Source organism: Danaus plexippus, assembly GCF_018135715.1.
Source record: "Danaus plexippus chromosome 9 unlocalized genomic scaffold, MEX_DaPlex mxdp_24, whole genome shotgun sequence".
Classification (NCBI taxonomy): Eukaryota; Metazoa; Arthropoda; class Insecta; order Lepidoptera; family Nymphalidae; genus Danaus; species Danaus plexippus.
Genome location: NW_026869847.1, coordinates 2379808 through 2403074, shown reverse-complemented (window position 1 = coordinate 2403074; position 23267 = coordinate 2379808). Strand labels below are relative to the sequence as shown.

Here is a 23267-nt window from a genome sequence, read left to right as displayed (position 1 = left end):
AAAAGTGGACAAAACCTAAGAAAACAAACTATTTAGTAAGTGTCAAATTTTGTCAAGAGTAAAAGCATAAATTTTTGTATTTATTATAATTTTATATTTACACTGACAGATGAACCAGCTGATTCGTTCAGTTTATTATGTATCTGTATGTATTGAAGATTATACCTACCTACCTACCTACCTATCTATATTTTATATGAAATACGTCAGACGTGGATGAATATGTAAATATATTACTTTGAAGGAAAAATAAACTCGAACATGTTTTTGTTTGAACTGTGACCTTTGCTCGCTTAACTTTTATCAAAGTTTTAGTACAGAGATTAGTAGTCTCAACCGAATCACAATTGCAAACAGTTGTGTGACTTAAATTATAATTAAAATGTCATTAAACAAACTTGTCGGAGGTGATTGTGGCGGTAACAATTCACTTGTTAAACTAACAAATATTGTAGGTAGAGATGGTTCCATAACACAAAACTTATCACAATCTGACAGATTTGTCAATGAATTTCTGGCACAAAATTCTCAAGTTCCTCAAACTTTTAATATGAACGCCCTTCTTAATAATATGCCAGAAGTGGAGAAAATGTCAAACATTACTGCTCAACCATCTACAAGTCAAATTTCTAATGTTCGTCCACATATGCCATCTCCTTGGATGCATGCTCCTTCAGCATCTTTCATGCCCTCGGCAATGAGACCTTTTCAAACACCATTCCAAATAATGAGACAACCACAGACATCAAATGTTCAGATACAATATGTTAATGAATCCGAGTTGCAAAAATCTGATAGTGATGTGAAAACTAAAGCTCAAGAATATGTAAACAGTGTTAAAGAAGATGACGAACTTGCTTATAATCAATTCATGTCATTTATGAAAAGAATAAGTTCAGGTGAATTAAATCTCGGAGAAAGTCTGGAGGGGGAACAAAAAAGTATGAGCAAAGATAAAATAGTCGAAGAGATGGCTGAAAAATACAAAGATGAATGGGCTAAGTTGAGTGATGTCAATGAATACTGGGATTCTGAAGCAGCAAATGGAATAGCAAAAGAATATACATTCGCAGAAGGGAATATGATGTTGGAAAATAAAAGTGCTCTAGAACTTGGTAAGGAGAAGTTGAAGATGGGTGATATTCCAGGTGCCGTTCTCTGTTTTGAGGCGGCAGCTCAGCAGCAACCTGATTCAGCTGAAGCTTGGTTCTTACTTGGCACAACACAAGCTGAAAATGAACAAGATCCTCTAGCAATAACAGCACTAAAAAAATCCCTAGCAATTGATCCAAGGCAACTGGAAGCATATATAACCTTAGCAGCTGCATACACCAATGAGAACATGGCTAAACATGCATATTTGACATTGCTGGATTGGTTGAAGGCCAGTAGTAAATATAGTGATTTGGTTCCCCAAGACATTGATCCTAACAAAATGAGTATTAAAGAATTGGAGGCCTATTCAACATCACTATATCTGAAAGCGGCACAATTAAACCCTGTTCAAGTGGATCCTGATGTGCAAAACGCATTGGGTGTAATTTGTAACATTAATCAGCAATATGATAAAGCGGTGGATTGTTTTAAAGCAGCTCTGGCTGTGGCTTCTGATAATGCTAAACTGTGGAACAGGCTAGGAGCCACTCTTGCCAATAGTGACAGATCTGAGGAAGCCCTGGATGCTTATCATGCGGCTCTCAACCTAGAACCAGGTTTCATAAGAGCTAGATATAATGTTGGTATCACATGCATGAATTTAGGAGCTCATAAACAAGCAGCAGAGCATTTCTTAGTTGTATTGAATCAGCAATATAAAGCTCAAAGTTCGAACCCCAATGCTTCATCAGATATAAGCTCTTCAACCATTTGGACAACATTAAGAATGGTTTGTTCCTTTATGGGCGAACATGACGCTGCAAAATTAGTCGATGATAGAAATCTTAGTGAGCTGAACAAATTTTTCGAAGTTGAGCCATAAAATATATTAAGTGACATGATATGTATATAAGTTGAATTATGTCAGCTCGCTTGACTACCATTATCTTATTGTGATATAACAGTAGTGGGATATTCTGATGACAAGATAAGGCTATTTTTATGAGTTTTATACATGATACACATTTTTAATGTTTGTTAAATAAGTTTTTTAATAAAAATTTAAACATCATATAATTTTTATTTATAAAAATATGAATTCTTATTACATATGTTCATGAAGGAAGCTGCAAACTGTACTGTCTAACGGACATCCCTGTGGATGATTGTTAAAAAACCAACACTTTTTCACCTTAATCCTAATTCTGTTATTATTTTTACTCTTAAAATTCTTCTCTAACTCATCAACTGTTCTTGGATGCCTTAATTGCACAAATCCTCTTTCCACCTTGAATATGTGATGATTATTTTTCAAAAGGGTCTGTAAACCTCCACATTCTGACTTTAAAACTTTTAATTTGTCATTTGGAATTAACTGAATAAGGTCCTTAAGTTCAGTTTTCCTTCCTATTGACCATGTTAATTGTTTAGAGCAATCTTCTAATAAATATTTTGCTACGCACATAACTATCTCCTCTGATATGTCTTTATCAATTTGTGTGCAGTTTCTCACTCTTTCAACAGGATCTCTTGTCTTCACATTATCATTGTCAAGATGACAGTTAGAAACGCCAATTTCTTTTTCAAGTAAATTATTTACTAATGAACAATATTCGCCATGTTCGTGTTCTTTATATTTTCTCATTTTTCCAATGAGACAGATCCTCTTTGTACTTGGTATTTTCAATCTATCAATATGTGTTTCAAATCCACAATAGTCACATAAGTTCTTGATATATTCTAAGTATTCCGTATATTGGCTCTTGGATGAATCCTGTCTTCTATATTTGCTGCCATCAAAGTTGTAGGCACAACATGGAAGTAGAAAAAATTTAGAGTTATATGAACTAATTGCTGATATAACTGGTATCCAGGGTGTGAGTTCATCAGAATGATTTCCTATTATCCAATCTACATCAGAAAATTCATGGATATTTGATGGAGTCACAGTACTTTCCTAAAATCGATATTATGAATGAGAATCTGCAATATTTTTTTTGTATTTATACTTAAGAATATTACTCACTCTCAACTTTATATTTTTAGGATACATGTCCCATATTTTTCTTTTTCTTACATCAACACCAAGTCCAAAATGTCCTTCCATAGTTAAGATATACACTAACAAGCCATTACCACAACCAACATCCACAAATGTTTGTGGACCATATTCCTCCCACAAGAGGAGCAAATATGTGGCTATGGCAATGTCCTCATACACAAATTTTCCAGGATCTGTGCATTCAGGCCATATCTGAAAATCGAACAAAGTTCATTTATGTGCTTTATTAAATTTAAAGACTTAAGGTGCAGAAGTAAATTAGTTTTGATAATAAATACCTTAACCAAATTCTTCCCATACTTCAATTTCAAGTCATTGTATTTTAAATAATATTTATCATTGGATACCAATGCTAGAGACTCATTACAGAAGTTTCTTGCATTGTCATTTATAAGTTCATTACTCCACTTAATGACTTGTGGTAAAACAGTTTCTTTTAGCCACATATAAGATTTACTGTCTGTGTCTGAAGGAGGAAAAATTATCATGTAAATACAACTCGCACGTTATTATGAGTAAATAAATAAATATACAGTAAAAACTATACAGCCAACCTGAAGATCGTAAAATAATGTCATTTTCATTACAGAATGTGTAAGGAAAGGTTGGACATAATATTTGCTTCAATTCTGTAGGAGTGATGTCGATAAAAGTAGCTGAATTCTTATTTTTATTTAGGCAAATCATTTGATATGCATGGTTCTCGTCATAACTTTTAGGAAAAAGCTCTACAATAATGATTTCTATGACGGCATCAACCTCATCTAAATTCAAAAGTTTCAAATTTTCGGTCAAATTTGTCAACAATTGTGAATGATTTGGTAAACTTTGTATCTTAATCTTTTTTAAATCACTGTCCCAAGTTGAAGTCGAAGTGGTGTAGATAAATTTGTGTAGAACTGTGCAACCCCATAATCGTTTGTTTACTATATGAGGTTTTGTTATTAAAATATTAATAGCTTGCCAAAAACTATGTAAAGAAGATTCAGGGTCATTATGATGTGTTTTCAAATCCATATTATAGACAGTTAAAATTCCTTCAGCTACAATTGCTTATGTATCATTAGTAAATTAAAAATTAAAATAGAAAAAAAATGCGTGGCACGTTTTTATACTTTATAAAAACTTAAAAAGTAAAAACCTACAGGCTACCATATGATTTTGACTTTGACGTTTGTTGATTTTTTATTTCTTTCAGAAACGAAGCTATGATGGTAACCCTTTTTTTTGTATAATGTAAAATAAATATGTTATATCTTTATTTTTAACTAACTTGTAATTAAATAGTAGGAAAAAGTAAATTTCATTGACTTCAATTTATTCTCCTTTTTTATTAAAATTTTTATTCAATATATCTATAAATAAATAGGTATTTAAGTATATAGTCATAATATCTATGATTCCATTTCGATATTTTTATAGAAAAGTCTCTTCAAACGAGAGTACAAGAAACCTTTGTTAAGATCTTTTACATGATGACTAACTCTACAAATTACATGCATAATATTACATATATAGATCTACTATAGAAGGTCGCTTGAAAATAATTTACTTATGGACCAATAGATTAGTATCCACTTATGGCATTTTATGTATACAAAATATTTTTTTTATGAATTTTAATATTCAATCGGTTAATGCCTTCCATTTTAACATTATTTTTATATAGACATGTTTAGTATTCAACATCCGTGGCTGGATGATGATGATGATTTGTTAATTAATAATTATTTCATTAGCAGTTTCATGTTATGACAACACACGATGTCATTGAATGCTAATGACATTTCTAGCATAACGCATTTATCATAAACGCTATTGACACTTGTCAAGATTTCATTTTAGTAATAATTTTGAAAAATATTTTTATCTACTTTACTTTTTATATTATTTTTGTACCCATTAGCTAAATAAATTAAGGATTCTATGTAGGTGATGTCCTACACTGAGCTTGAACATGGCTATCAAGGGTTGCGACAAGCTACTCAGCCTCAGTTTTATGTCGGCGAAGACGGAAACCTTGTACCAATAAGATCCTCTGTAAGTAAGAACTGGACATCTGCTCAATTAGAATCCTGATAATTAATAAACGTATACATTTAGAACAATTATTAATACATTAGTACCTTTATTCGCCCTTAATAACGTTTATTTAGTCAATATGTTTAGTTTTAAACACAATACGTTTTAATTACACAGATGTATGTAAATTTAAATATTACCGACACTCCAAACGGTACAAAATAAACAAAACGATAAGAATACCAGCAAAGAAACACATTATAAAGAGCACGGGCCTAGCAATTATCATAAACATAGTAGAGTGAAAATTTATTTATAGCAAATGTAGTGACAATGACAAGTGAGGTAACGGCATGTTAATTTATTTGTCAAAGAGTTTGTTATCTTGTGTCTAGTAGCAGCCAATCGTTGAGCTCACTTCTAGGTCTTATCAAATAAATGTTTGTAATTAGATAGTATTGTGTTTGTGTGTGATGGAGTGGCAGTGGCTTAAGGACTGGTGGCGTTTAAAAAGATGGAGGAACAAAAAAAAGAAAGACCAAAGTGATGATGAGTTTTGCTACTGTGATGATTGTCTGCCTGACGTGAGATGATTTAGATTTTATAATTAATGCACATTAATTATAGAAATATAATTTTAATTGCATAAATTATGAAGATTAATTTTATTTAATTGTTAAAATGTTCTAATTAATAAATTTTTTCTTAGATGATTATAAATTATGTTATTTATATATATAAAAAAGCATTTATTTTCAAATATTTTAAATGTATCTTATAAGGGTCATTCATATTGTGGCAATCAATTTGTTAACATTTATTATAATAGAATAAAATCTGAATGAGGTCAAGGCACCATAAACAGTTACGAACACAAAAACATACTATGAAGTCCTTGTACAATTTTCTATAGCATAATGTTTAACAATTTGCCCATTTTTTCTCATTCTACGATTTCAAGTATACCCACAAAAGTATTAAATAATAATAATTACTAAAGCAAGAATTAATATATATATATTGATACATTTGTCATTATAATATAGAATATAGAATATTTAAAAAAAAGCACTGGCAACCTCTTAAAAATAGATACTTCTTCGAACCAATTATTATTATTTACACAAAACTTAACATCATGGTAGTAATTGTTAAGAATAATATTTTTAAAAGATATTTTGAATACAAGAAATATATGTACATATGCATATAAAAAATATGTGGTATCTTAATAAAAAAAAAAACTGAAATTTAAAACATCAGTTCTGAAAATGGATGGTGATGGTTATCTTTTAAATTTAATTCCAAACAGAAAATGTCGAATCTAACAATCGTAGACACCACCGGGTTCGAACCTGTGACCCTCAGGTTGTCGCGCTCGGTGTAGACGAAGTTTTCATTATAAATGTCCATTTGAATTTAATTCAAGGACCTATGTCATTGTTTTAATGCTGACATATTGTATTTTTGTCTTCTATATGGATCCCTTTATGGATTGTCATGTATAAAGTTGTTTTATTGATATACGTCAAAACACGTTGTATCCAGGTAAGAAATAAATAATATATATATATCTTCTTTATATTTAGGGCGAGTTGGAGCTGTGTGATTCCCTGGACCCGCACTGCGATGGCGGGGGCAAGAGAGTGGTGGTGGGGGTTTGTGCCATGGCTAAGAAGTCACAGTCGAAGCCGATGAAGGAGATCCTCACCCGCCTCGACGAATTCGAGTTCATTAAGATGCTCGTCTTTCCAGAGGAGGTTATCCTTAAGGTTCTCGATATCTAACAAAATAGCTCACAACGCTTCGCTTTATGTTACCAAAGAAAACCCCACCTTCATTGCGATGGACATTATTTTGTTTAACAAATAATTATTTGTGTCATAATAAATTTTCTGTTGCTGTATAATGTATGGCTGTATATATAACGTCTGTATATGTTACTGCGTATTAAAAAAAATAATGTTTCCATTGAACATCCGTTTGCTTTGTGTGATATGAATGATGTTTACTTCACGTTATGTTCCCGTGTCGTCAGTGATGGTGTATTGTTTTGCAGAAGCCGGTCGAGGAATGGCCGATCTGTGACTGTTTAATCTCGTTCCACTCCAAGGGCTTCCCCCTGGACAAGGCCATACAGTACGAAAAATTAAGGAAGCCCTACGTAATTAATAATCTCCACATGCAATACGATATCCAGGTAATTAGAACTGTTTGAGACGCTCCATTCTGTTTGCGATTACAAAATATCTTCTTTTAATGTTGGTTTTACGATAAAGTAATGTTTATATTATACCGGGTTCTGTAAATACACTTACGGATTCATAATGTACCTTAGACATTACAAGACGTACATTCGATTAAGATTCTAAGAAGTAGGTATATGAAAGAAAACATGTGACAGCGTATTTAGTTTAGCTGAAACTTATAGTAATGATGTTTTTATATTATTTAAAAAAATATATATAAATGAAAAATTACCCTAATAGGTATACATACAACGCTTATCTGAGATAGATTAGATAAGATTCTGTATGCATGTAGATATATTCGAATGAAGTTTCTGTTATCTGAAGTACTCTTTAGAGTTAGAATAAAGTTCGCAGATAAATGTTTTTCATAATTCTTTTACAGGATCGTCGGAGAGTTTATGCCATTTTAGAGAACGAAGGTATAGAGATACCTCGGTACGCTGTCCTTGATCGGGACTCGCCGGATCCTAAACGTAAGATATAAGACTAATATAAAATATAATCTGAGCAAAAAATTTATAGAAATATAATATTACTTAAATTTTTATTCAATATGTATATATTGAATAAATATTTTAGATCCACAAGTAAAGGTATATTGCAGAAAAAAAAATGAATTATAGCAAAATTATCTCCATCTCACATATTCTGAATTTGCACCGTCACACTACATACGTAGCGTTTCCCGTTACGCGATCAAAAAAACAATAGCACTATGATGTCTAAAGATGTCCGGGTGAAAAACTGTTAACGCTCCGTATGTAGTTGGAGGCTGCGAACTAAGACTAAGTATGAAGATGTTAAATGTGAATCTACCTTCAATGTATTAAATATACGACACGCTTGATATCACTAACACATTCGAATGATAACACAGATCGCAATTCATAAAGCAGATTGGTTTATTAAGACGAGTTTGTAGAGTCAAACGAAATACTGTCAGTTTGTAGTGTAAAACTGAATACTGCCTGTATTTTCTTTAACAACGCCATCTTTTGGTAAGAATATAAAAGTCTTGAGTTCAATTTCCGTACTAACATCGTCCATCCTAACTGTCAAGTATCGTAATGATGTTAGTAAATTGTTGTTATAGAAAAATTGATTTGATTGCTTTAAGAAAAAAAACACTGTTTGCAGATCATGAACTTGTTGAATCAGAAGACCACGTGGAGGTGAACGGCGTTGTATTCAATAAGCCGTTCGTGGAGAAGCCGGTGTCGGCTGAAGATCATAATATTTACATATACTATCCCACCTCGGCCGGCGGCGGCAGTCAGAGGCTGTTCAGGAAGGTACTAACATAATGTCTTGAAGGTTATATGTATATAATACCATTACTACTTATATATATAACTACGTATTTACCTAGGAAGTGGTGTATGTTGGTATGGAGTAAAGAATACTGAAGTGTAAATATTCTTGGTTACAAATCAAACTGATTCTACAGCAGGGGTTCCCAAACTTATTTTGTCTACTGCTCACTTTGAAAATAAATTATATTTCAGAGCCCCCATTTATTTACATACTGAAAAATCACTATAACTTTTCCTAGCTCAATATCAAATTACCCTCCAGGCTTCTTCACAACCCAACTTTTTTTTCTGCGTCTCTTTCCGTCCCGTTTAGGCCTGCAGCACTCATAAAAGGGCGTCATCGCCCACTTTCGGAAGCACTGTTCTAGAGTGTCAAAACAAAAATTCTCAAAAGTATTAATACAATTTTTCATTGTTAATCTCCTTAACCCAGCTGTTTATTCACTATTGTGCTGGAAGTTTTTAAGTGGTATTGGAAGCTTTATCTTGCTTTACTACTAGACTTGAAATACTAACCATTTGATTGATCGATCAATCAAATATTAATGATTGATGATTGACAGATCGATGAAATATAAATGAACCAAATGATTTCAGATCGGTAGCAGGAGCAGTATATATTCACCTGAATCCAGAGTGAGGAAGACGGGTTCTTTCATATATGAAGACTTCATGCCAACAGATGGTGAGGATCTCTGATATGCCCATCATATTAAATACAGATTTTTTTTCAATTATTGATCGTATCATTATGTTCATACCCAGGTACTGATGTTAAAGTGTATACTGTCGGCCCCGACTATGCCCACGCTGAGGCCAGAAAGAGTCCAGCGCTAGACGGGAAGGTCGAGCGAGACTCGGAGGGGAAGGAAATAAGATATCCTGTTATATTATCCAATCAAGAGAAACTTATATCAAGAAAAGTCTGCTTAGCCTTCAAGCAGACTGTGTGTGGATTTGATCTGTTGAGGTGTGTTGTTCATGAGATCAACAAAATTATTTTCATTTTAGATTTATTATCATAAAATTTCAATGGATTAAAATTTTCGTTGGCGATATAGTCCATATGTCCTTTCTAGGGACGTTAAATTCTAAATATGTCTGTATTTTAATCGATGGTCCAGTTGTATTTTGGTAATGATGAAATGTCAATAATTCCAGAGCGAACGGCAAATCGTTCGTGTGCGACGTGAACGGCTTCTCTTTCGTAAAGAACTCGAACAAGTACTACGACGACTGCGCCAAGATCCTCGGCAACATGATACTGCGCGAGCTGGCGCCCACGCTGCACATACCGTGGTCGGTGCCCTTCCAGCTGGACGACCCGCCCATTGTGCCCACGACCTTCGGCAAGATGATGGAGCTGAGGTGCGTGGTGGGCGTCATCAGGCACGGCGACCGCACGCCCAAGCAGAAGATGAAGGTGGAGGTGCGCCATCCGAGGTCAGTCGCTGATACTGAGATCTACATATATTATATACTTGAGGCAAATCATATATGAAATAGTCAACAAGATTTTAACGTTCCACCCCACGGCTGTGTCCTTTGACACATTGTGTTGTGCTTTTCAGGATAGTTATTCTATGTTGATTGCTTTTTTAATTATATCGTAAACTCCCAGTTCATACATTTATATAATTTCACTGGAAAAATCTATATAAAAATATCTTTATATGTTCCTTATTAATTATGCCATCCATTGGATTATTAGAAATCAATAATTTATAGTAAAATAAAATAGATATGGCAACCAACTAGCAACGCCATCTCTGTGTTTTTATGGAGTAGAACTACTTGGAATTTTTGGATAAATTATAACATCTACGAGTACGTTATTTTTATAGAAACACGCACTTTCGGTAACGATTACATTGTTTGCCATACACCGACGTCACAACTAGTAGATCACAGATGGCGACACTAGTAACAATCTTCACACTTATTTTGTTAATTAATTATAATAATCCTGATGTCTAATCTACTTCCTAAGACATCACAAGTCATTCCTTAGTAATTGCTTCCAGCAGCATCGTCCATCCTCAACACCTGTCGCGTTACTGATATCTGCGAATTTCGCGAGTATTCATTTACATAGAACACTAATACTTGCGCATGTATTCTCTCGTTCTTTATTGCAACTCGCTGCAAAGTAACCGAAACGTCGGGACTGTGTAGCTTAAGATAATAAAAAACTGGCAGCGCAGCCGGAAATACTAATAATATTTAAACTTTGGTATATAAATTAATATAACTACACACACGAGTTCCGCGTGTGAAGGTGATTTACCGTAATGTATTTTTCCTAGTGTATCCAATTGAGTGTAACATTTCAGATTCTTCGAGATCTTCGAGAAGTACGAGGGCTTCAAGCGAGGTCACGTGAAACTGAAGAAGCCCAAACAACTACAGGAGATTCTGGATATAGCGCGCTCGCTACTAGCAGACATACACACACGGCACGCCGACCCGGAGATAGAGGAGAAACAGGGCAAGCTGGAACAACTCAAGAGCGTACTGGAGATGTGAGTGGAGGGCTTCACTTTATCGATTTGTCCATACATTTGTTGTTAATTTGCTTATATTATAGGGATATTCCCGTGACGAAAGGAATATTAGAACGATACTATCAGTCAATTTATAACACTGCAAAAAAAAACTACTATGTTTATAGAAGACACAAAAAACTTAAGAATATATGTTTAATGAGTTACACAATGTTTGAAAAGGTTGTTACAATATGAGTATAATTGTTTATGGAGTGAGACGTATTCTTTTCCTTTTTATCTTCATTAAATATGAAAAAAAAATTTAAATGGCAAAAAAACTCACACTTACATCATTACTAAAGATGCAGAAATATTTATATGTGACAGATGTTATTAAGTAAGTGTTATAAGTACCTTATATCGGTGTAATGTTGCAGGTACGGTCATTTTTCGGGCATCAATCGTAAGGTCCAGATGAAGTACCAGCCGCGCGGTCGACCGCGGGGCTCCAGCTCCGACGACGGTAACGCCCCCGGTCCGCACCTCATTACACGCATATATTACTTATATCATAATTCTTTTTCCACTCCGTACATAAACTATTATTATGTTGGAGCACCCTGTATAATAACTTATTAGTTTCAAGCACTCCACGTACCAATTATAATTATTTAAGCACCTCCACATTATGCCTCCATATAGTTGAAGGTATATAGATAGTTTCAAAAGCCATGTCACTAGTTCCGGCGAATAGCTCACCCTTTGTGCATATCAATTTTTCTATACTTATATATTTTTAGATGACGTATTTAATTTTCAGAGCACTGAAAAGTCTAATGCTTGTATAATTTTATTTATTCCTCTCGTGTAAACAGAAATCTTCGCTATTATTTTATTCTGTCAATGAGTATTTATCACACAAGGTATTTTTGTTTCGTAGGTAGTGACGGTGAGCCTTCTCTGGTGTTGATTCTGAAGTGGGGCGGCGAGCTGACTCCGGCCGGGCGGATCCAGGCCGAGGAGCTGGGGCGGATGTTCAGATGCATGTACCCTGGAGGTCAAGGCAGACATATTCCAGGTTAACAACAATATATCCCGGATATGAATATTATTAAACATATACAATTTTTGTAATTACAATATATTTTACAGATAGCAATATTTTAACCTCGCTCTCATTGTTCTCGCAAAAAATCGGTTATTTGGTATGGGTATCGGTTATTTGGGACGTTTGGTTTACCTGTTTTTGTCCGGGTTTATAGTATCCGACTTTGATCTGATGTCACATACCACAAGATATCTCGTGCAAGATAAAGATGTATAAAATAATTTTACAGGTGAAGGAGGCACTCAGGGGCTGGGCCTGTTGAGATTACATTCGACGTTCAGACACGATCTGAAGATATACGCCTCGGACGAAGGTCGCGTGCAGATGACGGCGGCCGCGTTCGCTAAGGGCTTGCTGGCGCTGGAGGGGGAACTCACGCCCATTTTGGTGCAAATGGTTAAATCCGCTAACACCAACGGCCTGCTAGACAACGACTGCGATTCATCCAAAGTACAGAATATGTAAGTTTCTATTCACTATTTTAACTTTTTACGATAAACGGAAGGACAGAACTCAAACTGGATAGACGGTAGAGAATCTATTGGACGTAGAGACTGACCGAATAATCAAAAGATATATATATATAAATATAAAAGAAATTAATGAAGCTTAAAGGAATCTTTGTGTTGTTATCATTGTTGACTTGGTAATATATTTTGATAAATATTTAATCCAAAAGAATTGCACCCAGAGCCAGAGTTTTATTAAATTTTCCAGCGTACAGGTACTGGGACTTACAAGACAATACTATTATTGCACTCACCTTCATATTAAGCAATTAAATTATTTGTACAAAATTGCTTATATTGTCAGCTAGCAACTTAAACATTTGTCAGTTCCGTTGACTTCATCCCGTATAAAATATATTATTACAGTTTTCAATTGTCCAATATTTTTATCCGATTATTAGTTTAACTAATTTGCGGGTAGGCCGAATAATTGCAATCACTTGTAACACTATTCCCAGTCTCTATTAAATCTCTTATTTCAACACTGTCAAATCAGCTACTGTATGAATGACATTCACAAGATATTTATACAAAATATATGATACGGTGTATTATCAGGGCGAAGGCCCGTCTGCACGAGGCGCTCCAGGCCGACCGTTCGTTCAGCGCGTGCGACCGCGCTCGCGTCAACCCTTGCGGCTCGCTGAGCATAGCGGCCGCGTTAGAGTTCGTCGACAACCCTGCCCGGACCTGCGCTCACGTGCACAGCCTCATCAACAGTTTGGTGAGGATCGTGCTGGCCAAGAAGGACGATCCCAAGACTAAAGGTGATGCAATCTGTACATGGTACACGGCAGCGGTTCCCAAACTCACCCTTAAACTTTGAGAACATATTATTTTTTAGCACCCGCAAATCTTCGCATACTGTACAACCGCTATAACTTATCTTAGCTAAATTAAATTACAAAGCAACCCCGACCTCTACACAACGTCCCACGTTTTCTGGGTCTCCCACCGCCCCCTTTAGGCCTACAATGCTCACAAGAGGGCGTAACCGGCGACTTTGAGAAAAGCTGATTTACAGTAACAACTAACAGTTCATAAAACATCAGTGAAGTTTAAGTTGTAAAAGTTAATTCTGTTGCGTGTGATACATTGAGACATTTCTTTTCGTTTCCATCGAATGCCGGTAAAATGTTTAATTAGCTAAAATGACCAACTTTGTGTTTTTTTGTTATTTTTATTCAGAGTATAGATCGATGATGTCGAACTATAATTATGCACGTTAATAAAAACTGAAATAATCTCTTTTTTGCACATAATTAATTGGCTCAATGATATGAACAACATTAAAAATTCTGAAGTGGATCATAAACTTACATAATTTCGTCTGTTCTCGTACGCGTAGAAGATATCTAATGCAATCACAAAAAAATGATTTCAATACAATTAACGGTACGGAATAAATTATGCAGATACAATTCTATACCACGGCGAGACCTGGGAGTTGATGGGGCGGCGCTGGGGGAAGATAGAGAAGGATTTCTGCACGAAGAATAAAACCTACGACATATCCAAGATACCGGACATCTACGACTGCATCAAGTACGATCTGCAGCACAACCAGCACACGCTGCAGTTCGACCTGGCCGAGGAGCTGTACATATACGCCAAGTACTTGGCCGATATTGTTATACCACAAGTAAGGCCGCACATTCCTCTTTTTGTTAGCAAGGTCCGTACAGAAATGGCTGTGTTAAGTCTGTATGGAATGTTAAATATGTATATATTTTCGACAAAAATAATAGGAAAGTTAATTTTGTGGGTACATTTAAAGTACTATAGTGAACAGAAAAAAATTTTTTTTTAAAATCGAGTGTATACATTAATGGTTCGTTTAAACTCGTTCAGGAATATGGTCTAACAGTCCATGAGAAATTGACGATCGGACAAGGGATATGTACACCGCTGCTGAAGAAGATTAGAGCGGACTTGCAGAGAAATATAGAGGAGTCCGGAGAGGAGAACGTCAATAGGCTCAATCCAAGGTACTTTGTTTATTTACAACCAAAAAAATTTTATTTTGCATTTTTTTTTTAATTTTTATATTAAATATTACTAACTCTAAGAGTCATTTAACAGTCTAGAATTATTCCAGGTGAAGGTAAGGTTGGTTTCCTAATTGCATGCCAGTCCAGATATATGAGCATAGTTTATATTAGTCGTGGGTCATGTTAGAGTAAGATGTCGCTTACATGAAAGAAAGCTAGTCCTCTATCTGGCCTCCCACGGGAGATACCATGTTCCCGCCACAAACCTCAACGTCCTTTACCAGGACATAAAGTATCATTCACAAAACCATCCATCAATCAGTATTGTAGTGTATAAAATAATGTATTATTGAATATAGTCCGGGGTCATTAACCGGGTAACGTTTGGTGTACACAGAGGTGGATCGGTGAGAGGGTATGTTTGTGGCAGGTACAGCCACGGTGTGTCGAGTCCGGGAAGGCACGTGAGAACCAGACTGTACTTCACTAGCGAGAGTCACGTGCACTCCCTGCTCACCGTGCTGCGCTTCGGCGGCCTGCTCGACGTACGTGGGACACTCACACTCACACAAGCACACGCACACGCACACTCACACATACACTACATACACGCCACACGCTCAAATAAACAATAAGAACACCGATACAACCATTCCTCATCTATACTATTCTATTAGAATACAAATTTTTATTTTTATTTTCATGAAACTTATAATTTTAGGTAATGAAAGACGAACAATGGCGGCGGGCTATGGAATACGTGTCCATGGTGTCCGAGTTGAATTACATGTCACAGATCGTGGTGATGCTGTATGAAGATCCCACCAAGGATCCGTACTCGGAGGAGAGGTATGAGAGACGTTCCTCACCAGACGTCACTATCAGCTTGTGATATTAAACCCTCGCCGTGGGTCGGCATGACATGACATTGCGGTACATCAAGGTATAAGTTTGTCAAGTTTTCAACATGTGTTATATTATTTCCAGGTTCCACGTGGAGCTGCATTTCAGTCCAGGTGTGAACTGCTGCGTCCAGAAGAACCTGCCGCCCGGCCCGGGGTTCAGACCGCACTCGCGGAACCATTCAACAGCCAACAACGATGTATTATACGTTTATATATTTGTAATTGTATTTAGACGCCACTGACGGACGGTGAAGGAAAACATCGTGAGACATCTGGTATAATAATCTCAAATTATAAGATTGAAATCGCCAACCCGTCTTGAGCAAGCGTGGTGATTAATACTCTAACCTTCTCCATGTGAGAAAAGGCCTATGCTCAGCCGTGGCTGATGATGCTGATATTTGTAATATTTCAGTCTTATATAGGAAAGTGAATGTTATATTCTATTAATGACGGCATTTTCTTAAGATACTTTATTTTAAGATCTAGCCTATCTTAATATTTATTTCGCCGAGTGTTTCTGAAACACAAAAGAATTGATGCGGTCGCCTCTCAAAGAAGTTATATATAACAATTTAATAGTTCCAAAACATTGGTAATACGCAGTTGAACTTTATACTTAACAAAGTTACTCTTTGTTATCGTAATTTATCTTTATCGGATGGACGATTTATTTTATATTATTTGAATTGCAGAGACGACAGGAAAAAGATTTTTTTTTATTTAACATAGAAACGTTTAAAATATAAAATGAATATATTGAACACTGATACACCTTACAGCAGAGCCCGTCGGACGAGGTGAAGTGTATAGAGGAGGAGACGGAAGACGACCAAATGGCCAGCCAGGAAACATTACAGCCGGTAACTCGCCAGGCTTATAAGTGACAATGGATGTATGTGAGGAACTCATACAAAAACTACTGAATCGATTTTTACGAAGCTTTACCGTTATATTAACATACAAGCTATACTTTACCTCAATATTCTGTGTTCCCTGTACACAGCATGTACACGATAGATGTCGCTCTTTGAGCAATCTTCAATCAATTTACGTCACTTTTTTTCAGGACGCCTCCGACGAGTTTGATAACACATTCTCTCCCAGTAAAACGTCCAAGTCAAAGTTGAGGCCTTCGGATCCCATACCTATTTGGTAAATTTAGTTTCCATAAAAATTTGGTTATTTCTGCTTAAAAATAGTACTTGTTATATTTAAAAGTAGCCGGCTTTATGTAGAAAAAACTAAATGCTGTAAAATTTTTCTTATAAATGTTTTGTGATTTGATTAGCTCTGTTTCTCGTTGATTTTAATTTAATAACTAAATTAATATTCATGCTTGTTAATCTATTGCAGTATATATTTGTTTTCTTTATTATAATACGAGCTGACCCCTACTCCAGCAACCTGCACTACACGGTGAGCGGTCACGAGGCGTCCTCCCTCGCGGCGCGACTCAGCGAGGAGCTCCGCGCGCGGCACCCGAAAGACGACGGTCACGCGCTGCAGCACGCGGTCAGCCGGACACCTGCTGTCATTGCCATAGTTGTATCGAATTATCCTGTATGAGAATTTATCCATTCTGTAATATCGTTTCCAGAGCGAGGAGAGCGAGTCCAAAGCGTCAATCGAGCCACAGCCGCGGGCCCGCAGCTACGACCAGAACAAACAGACCAACGACAATGGTAAGCACACACACGCGCACACACACATGTAGAAGAACAACATATTATAATACGTCTGACTAATAGCTCGTGAGTGAAATAAAACACGTGAGAACTAACATGATTTTAAAATTAACTGTTTTTTATTTGTTTTTACGATAACATTCCTTTTCATTCAATTCAATACTACATCAACACTTAACACAGATGAGTATTCTATCTTTAAAAGTCGACGTAGTATTGTAATCGGTCTTTGATACGTATATACAATTTCATTATTTACTTGAGATGTCCGGAAACTGAAGGTATGACAGTCAGCTACTTTCAACACACGTATTAAGGATCTTTGACGTGTGACAAATACTCCTTCTGCATGAGCCCCATACATTTTCTATATAAACCCTTGTAATGTTTCTAGCCCGTGTAGTTACTCCGCTGTGTCAGGATGTGTTTGAGTCCTATTAACTTCATATCGACCTGTAGCCGATCTTTCACTCGTTTACCTCCGATCTGTTTCTTTTGTTTGTATATTTTTTGTGTATTATTTAATCTGTGTATTTTGGAGTGTGTAGAGACATAGCCACAGCGGCGCTTCGTTGTCGTACTGAGCTCATTCTGGCCGGCGATATTGTGTGTGTTTGCGTTGAGATCTCGCTCCTCGAATGTGTTCACGTTTGGCTGCCGCTTGTGTTTTGCATGTTTTAACAATTCAATAGTAACGTTGATGACGCTCCTGTTATGAACATTATGACGAACCGAGCGAGATAAAACCATGCAGCGGCCCGGGCGTGCGTCTAGCTCGTGACGTTTCTGCCTCGGTGACGTCACAGTGGCCGAGGGAGTAGCGCGTCGAGTGCAGGACGTGCGTTCGGTCGGGCGGTCGTCAGCCGTAACACAAGGACCCGCCCACACGGGCTCCAAACGCTATCTCTCACCGGCACGCTTCTTATCACATACCTCTATATACGTTATTTTATTTATATATTTTCTATTCTATTCTTCTTGAACGATGTACTAATCGGTTTTCTTTCTATCACTACCCCCGTACTAACCGTTCTCCCCGTCTGGTCACGTGACGTTCTCTCCCCTTCCCCCGCCTCAGCTCCCCCCACGCCCTCTCCTCCCGCGGTGGACGTGTCCGGTGTGGAGTCGTCCACTAACGAGCTGCCCCTGTCCGCGCTGACGTTCAGTCGCAAAAGCGCGGGCGGGGCGGACGGCTGTATCGTGCGGGGCGCAGGGCGGCGCCAGCGGCACAGCATCGCCGGCCAGATGAGCTACCTCAAGATGTTGGGTCTGGGGGCGAGGGTGAAGCTGCCGGGCGCCGCGGGACTGTTCAGCACCGCCGTCATCTCGGGGTCCAGCTCGGCGCCCAACCTGCGAGTCATGATACCCGCGTCCTCCGCATCCAACGGTACATAACAGCATTTAAGGAACATTTTATTTGGAACACCCAAACCGATTCCTAGTATGGGCCAGCCCTCCATATAAACTACGTTCAGGAGTCAGTTTAAATCGCAGATTAAAAATTTATTTGTGACTAATTATGATTTATTATAGTGACTAATTTCTTTATATGTAGGGACGTGTTTGTAATGTCCTAGTTTTGTTTTACACTAGTACATACGAGTCCGTAATGTGAGAAATACACCTTACAAAGATCTAATTAACTATGTTACGAAATAAGTTACGTTTCCTAGCAACCAACATCAGACCAGCATTAGCTTGGAACTGTTTTTAAAATTTAAGCCTGATGCAAGCTATGCAACAACTTTTTATGACAATCAAAGTAACAAAGCTGTCTACAACACAGTCATATCTCACCGTTTCCTGTTCCTCATCATATCATATGATTGTGCAGCGGCGTTGGAGGGTTTCGGCGGCGTGCCGGCCATCCGGCCGCTGGAGACGCTGCACAACGCGTTGTCTTTGAGGCAGTTGGACGCCTTCCTGGAGAGAGTGACGGACACCGCGGCCAAGGCAGGGCCGCCGGCAGCCGCGCCCGCCAAACAACCGTCGCCCACTAATAGTAACCAATTATATATCTTTTAACTACAAAAAATAACCGAAATATAAGGATCGAAAATTTTATTCTAATTATATGGACGATCATAATATATGAAATCTAATAAAAAACGGTTTTTGTCATTACTTGTTATACAAAATTAAACATACGAAGAGATGTGAGAGTTTTTATCTATTGATAAATGTTTCTCCAGGCGTCGGTTGGAGCGGTCCGTCGTCTTTGATGTCTTCGTCGGGAGAGTTACCGAGCGGCCTTTCCTCCGCCGAGCCCTCCTCCCCCAACAACAACTACGCAGACAACAAGACGGAGAGGTACACACACACACACTCACACAGCATGGACACGTGTGACGTCACTTTAGTTGCTACCTCCGACTTAATATTGTCTTCCGATGACTCATTTTGCATAACGCAAAAATTTACTAAATCATATTTGTATACCGTAAATTATATAAGGATGAGATGCAATCCGCTAACATTCTGTCGAATCGTTGCGGATACTCTTTTAAGGTTTCCGGCACATCGCTGTACAATACTAATGGGAGGCTGACGTCGAGCTTCTTTTGTTTTTGTTTTGTTTTGTCGTTTTCACTTCCAAATATCATATTCGACCGATAAACTCTTGTCATCTTTGCAAAACTCAACCCTTGTCAGGGACGGGACTCGATAGATGTGAACTGTACAGACTTGTGTATATATTTACCTAATAAGTGGAGTCGTTTACAAAAGGATCGCGTGATAACATTGTGGATTCCAGTAGCAATTGGAGTAAGACTGCAGCTGGGAAGTTACCCGACTGGGGCACGGACGCCGCGCTACGAGCGCTCGTCGTGGCTGCACCAGGTACACACACGTGTACACACACACTCACACATACAGCACTTTCCTCACTCACGCACACACTGAAAGAATATACCGCGTTCAAAAACTACACTTGTATGTTATAAAAATGTAATGAAATACGAAATATCTAAATACAATATATATATATATATATTGTATTCAATTATTATAAAATAATTTATATTCAGTTTAAAAAAAATGTTATTGATTACTGTTATTATTATGCTACTTGAAGAAAAGCGAATCAGAAAAGACAAACCAAACATCAGAAAAGACAAGACAAACCTATGGAAAATTACTACTACTAATGAATCCCTTGTCAAAGTAACAGTTAAATATTATTCAAACAAAATGGAAACTTTAATAATCAACAAGTTATTTGGAATACAAGTTGCCAACTTAAACCTCGGCCTTAATTGTAATTAAAAATACGTAAGAAAATTTCATACGTCATTTTATAATTTATCATTGACTATACTTACAGTCAAAATTAATTGATTACATTTTTACAACGTAGTTTTGAAGCAGTGTTCATTTTTCATATAAATCACATACAGACACGCTCGAGATGATATCGTTCATTCATTCACTATAGAGTACATTCAAAATGTCAACTGTCAATATATTCTGACGTTTAATACTGGCAGGATGACGTCACGACGTGATATTTCGAAATGACAATGCATGTATCATTGCACGATTTGAAAGATTATTTTTACTGTTTATGATTTAATTATTGCCATGCATGTGGAACTGTTAAAAAATTGTAATTTTTTAAATGTTAAACCAACTGCTTCATGTAAATGTAAAAATGTATGTATTAATTAGTACATATTCTTGATAGAATTTATGTTATAATTTTCTCGTTAATTGCCATGTTCTAAATATAAATTACACGCTGAATGTCAAGTAATGAATACTATTATTGTATTTAATTCAGTGTTCCTTTATTACGCCGAATATTTATGGCAATAAATGCAGCAGGTTCGTCTATTAGCGGCGACGTGACGCCGGTGTCAGTGGCGTCCGAGCTGGAGTTCAACAGTAACGAGGCCACCGCCGGCTCCATGACGGATCACGACCTGATGGTAGGAAACACTCCATCGTATACGGAACATTAGTATAGATTTTAGATTTAGAGGATTTGTACCAAAGAAATGTATTATTATTTATTTATATACAAAAAGTAGAAATATTACACTATTATAAAAGATATGTGATGCACAAAGGATAACTTACTTCTTAGAAGAGATCTCAACCAGAAACCTTTTTGATAGAAACTACATATAGTATAAATAATTACCATTACATATCAGAAGGTACATGTGACAGATTATGGGTCTTTAGTCGATGATGCATTGTGTGTTCAGGATGAAGACTGCAAGATGACGATTAATCAAGCAATATTTATTTGATATGTAATAGTATTCTAATACAGTCAAATAAATTCTATCATTCATACAAACATATCTTACATACAAATGCTGTATTACATTAACTGGTATAAGGCATAAGTTGTTTTTTTTTAAATGGGTGATAACATTTTTTCAAGTTGCAGAATCGCAGAATTTATTTTGTAATTACACATAGTTACAGATTATTAAAATGTATTAATTTATAAATTTTTTGATGTTTTTGTATGTATTAGTTTACTGAAATTGTTAATTGTGAGGTAAAGAGTTGTTCTGAGCATAGATTTGCCCTAAATGTAGGTAACTGGTAAGTGGAATTCTTGCCCGTAACTCGCATGAAGTTTTTTTTTATTTTCTTAAATTTTATATATTTTTTTAGGTATCAACTAATTACGAATCGATATTATTAAAAAAAAAGACATGGTAATTTGTTAATGTTGTAAAAAACTATATTATTACCAGATTTTATTTATACAATATAAACTAATTACTTGTAAAATTAAGTATAAATTTATAAGACGGATTGTACATACCAACGATTGAAATAATGACTAAAAATCTAATGAAAATAACCAATTTCATGTCTCCTGAACTTATCAATATTCAATCAGTTAAGTATTCTAACATAAGAACATATATAGCATATACATATATTTTAGTAGTCGTATGTGTATTATTTTCGTTTCAGAGTGCTGAAGGCGAAGACGATGAAGAAACCTTGTCAGCAGACGCGTGCGGATCGTCTGTCAAATATGTTAGAAATGATCTGTCAGATGCTAATATGTCAAAAAATAGTACATTAGAGAACAGCGAACCTTCCTCTAGCGCCGCTTATGTAGGATCGTACGATGTCAATTATCAACATATTAAGGATACGTACAGTGATGTGGCATCAAGTAGTAAAATTTATAACGTAGGTGATGACGTAAGCAACACCTCGACTAATGATACGTTGCTATACAGTTCCGAAGTTTCAAATTTACAAAGCGAGGAATTTAAAAGTAAGACAAACAATGGCCTTAAAAATGTACGTAAAATGTATAATGATAGTAGTGGTAGCAAAAATAACAATCAGTCCGGATCAGGGAGGTTCATTACGACATTGGTTTCCGAAGAGTTATTGGAAGGGAATACATCGAGTGAACCCAAATATAGTACAATAGAGCCAGCGGAGCTGACGCGTCTCGTCGGACCGTTGGTCGTTAAGGCTAAAGTCGGTAACGTTACACCGGGTTTTACAATTGACGAAGATTAAAGTACTCTAAGTACGGTTTTTGCTGTTTTAATATAGTTTTTGACTCCCGTTGCTTCATAGTTAGTTCCATATTTATTTAAACTTTAGACGGGATTTTAATGAAGTGATATTTATTGCCTCAAACGTTTGTAGACAAATGTTCACGTGGTAGAGCACGTATTTATTCATGTTCATGACATTCAATGGTTTAGATTTATCCTTTTTTGACCTGTTTTAAGCTTCGCATCTGTCCATTATAATATATTATATAATGTTATTTGTAGTGAATATAAGTATTTTTAAAAAATATACAAATGCTTATAATTTTAATGTCTTTTATTTTTTATTA

General features: G+C 36.3%; 3 protein-coding genes across 6 annotated transcripts; 2 read left to right on the top strand and 1 right to left on the bottom strand.

Moving 5' to 3' along the window:
• The first annotated feature begins 195 nt into the window (after window positions 1-195).
• Window positions 196-2161, top strand: LOC116767242 (peroxisomal targeting signal 1 receptor). Its single transcript, XM_032657489.2, has one exon. It carries the CDS (start codon window positions 383-385, stop codon window positions 1976-1978), a length of 1596 nt encoding a protein of 531 aa, XP_032513380.2. The 5' UTR covers window positions 196-382; the 3' UTR covers window positions 1979-2161.
• LOC116767240 (probable tRNA (uracil-O(2)-)-methyltransferase) lies at window positions 2157-4390 on the bottom strand. 2 transcript variants are annotated; one of them, XM_061527255.1, is made up of 4 exons: window positions 4303-4390; window positions 3436-3623; window positions 3122-3349; window positions 2157-3052 (listed from the first exon to the last, which is right to left on the bottom strand). In XM_061527255.1, exons 1-4 carry the CDS (start codon window positions 4310-4312, stop codon window positions 2201-2203), a joined length of 1278 nt encoding a protein of 425 aa, XP_061383239.1. In that variant the 5' UTR covers window positions 4313-4390; the 3' UTR covers window positions 2157-2200. The 2 variants fall into 2 exon arrangements, with proteins under 2 accessions (XP_061383239.1, XP_032513378.2); XM_032657487.2 differs by lacking the exon at window positions 4303-4390 and adding an exon at window positions 3712-4285.
• Window positions 4391-5057: 667 nt separating this feature from the next.
• On the top strand, window positions 5058-23243 carry LOC116767246 (inositol hexakisphosphate and diphosphoinositol-pentakisphosphate kinase). Of its 3 annotated transcripts, none has more exons than XM_061527253.1 (28): window positions 5058-5197; window positions 6769-6951; window positions 7239-7379; window positions 7814-7904; window positions 8569-8723; window positions 9342-9429; window positions 9510-9714; window positions 9906-10187; window positions 11078-11266; window positions 11668-11765; window positions 12171-12308; window positions 12568-12799; window positions 13406-13614; window positions 14263-14489; window positions 14699-14835; window positions 15236-15383; window positions 15560-15687; window positions 15826-15940; window positions 16526-16606; window positions 16813-16898; window positions 17147-17258; window positions 17344-17428; window positions 18510-18818; window positions 19266-19433; window positions 19624-19741; window positions 20187-20272; window positions 21254-21360; window positions 22373-23243. In XM_061527253.1, the coding sequence occupies exons 1-28, from the start codon at window positions 5093-5095 to the stop codon at window positions 22937-22939; spliced, it is 4590 nt and encodes a 1529-aa protein (XP_061383237.1). In that variant the 5' UTR covers window positions 5058-5092; the 3' UTR covers window positions 22940-23243. The 3 variants fall into 3 exon arrangements, with proteins under 3 accessions (XP_061383237.1, XP_061383238.1, XP_061383236.1); XM_061527254.1 differs by lacking the exon at window positions 5058-5197 and adding an exon at window positions 5565-5763 and having other exon boundaries at window positions 6769-6939; XM_061527252.1 differs by lacking the exon at window positions 5058-5197 and adding an exon at window positions 5565-5763.
• Window positions 23244-23267: the final 24 nt, after the last annotated feature.

Bases quoted from the DNA above. Each gene is read 5' to 3' on its own strand.
- LOC116767242 (XM_032657489.2), top strand. From the start codon at position 383: ATGTCATTAAACAAACTTGTCGGAGGTGATTGTGGCGGTAACAATTCA.
- LOC116767240 (XM_032657487.2), bottom strand. From the start codon at position 4,174: ATGGATTTGAAAACACATCATAATGACCCTGAATCTTCTTTACATAGT. The intron at 3,624-3,711 runs GTTGGCTGTATA...TTCCTCCTTCAG, and splicing joins CATTATTTTACGATCTTCAG to ACACAGACAGTAAATCTTAT. The intron at 3,350-3,435 runs GTATTTATTATC...TTCGATTTTCAG, and splicing joins ATGGGAAGAATTTGGTTAAG to ATATGGCCTGAATGCACAGA.
- LOC116767246 (XM_061527252.1), top strand. From the start codon at position 5,653: ATGGAGTGGCAGTGGCTTAAGGACTGGTGGCGTTTAAAAAGATGGAGG. The intron at 7,380-7,813 runs GTAATTAGAACT...ATTCTTTTACAG, and splicing joins ACATGCAATACGATATCCAG to GATCGTCGGAGAGTTTATGC. The intron at 13,615-14,262 runs GTGATGCAATCT...TAAATTATGCAG, and splicing joins GGACGATCCCAAGACTAAAG to ATACAATTCTATACCACGGC.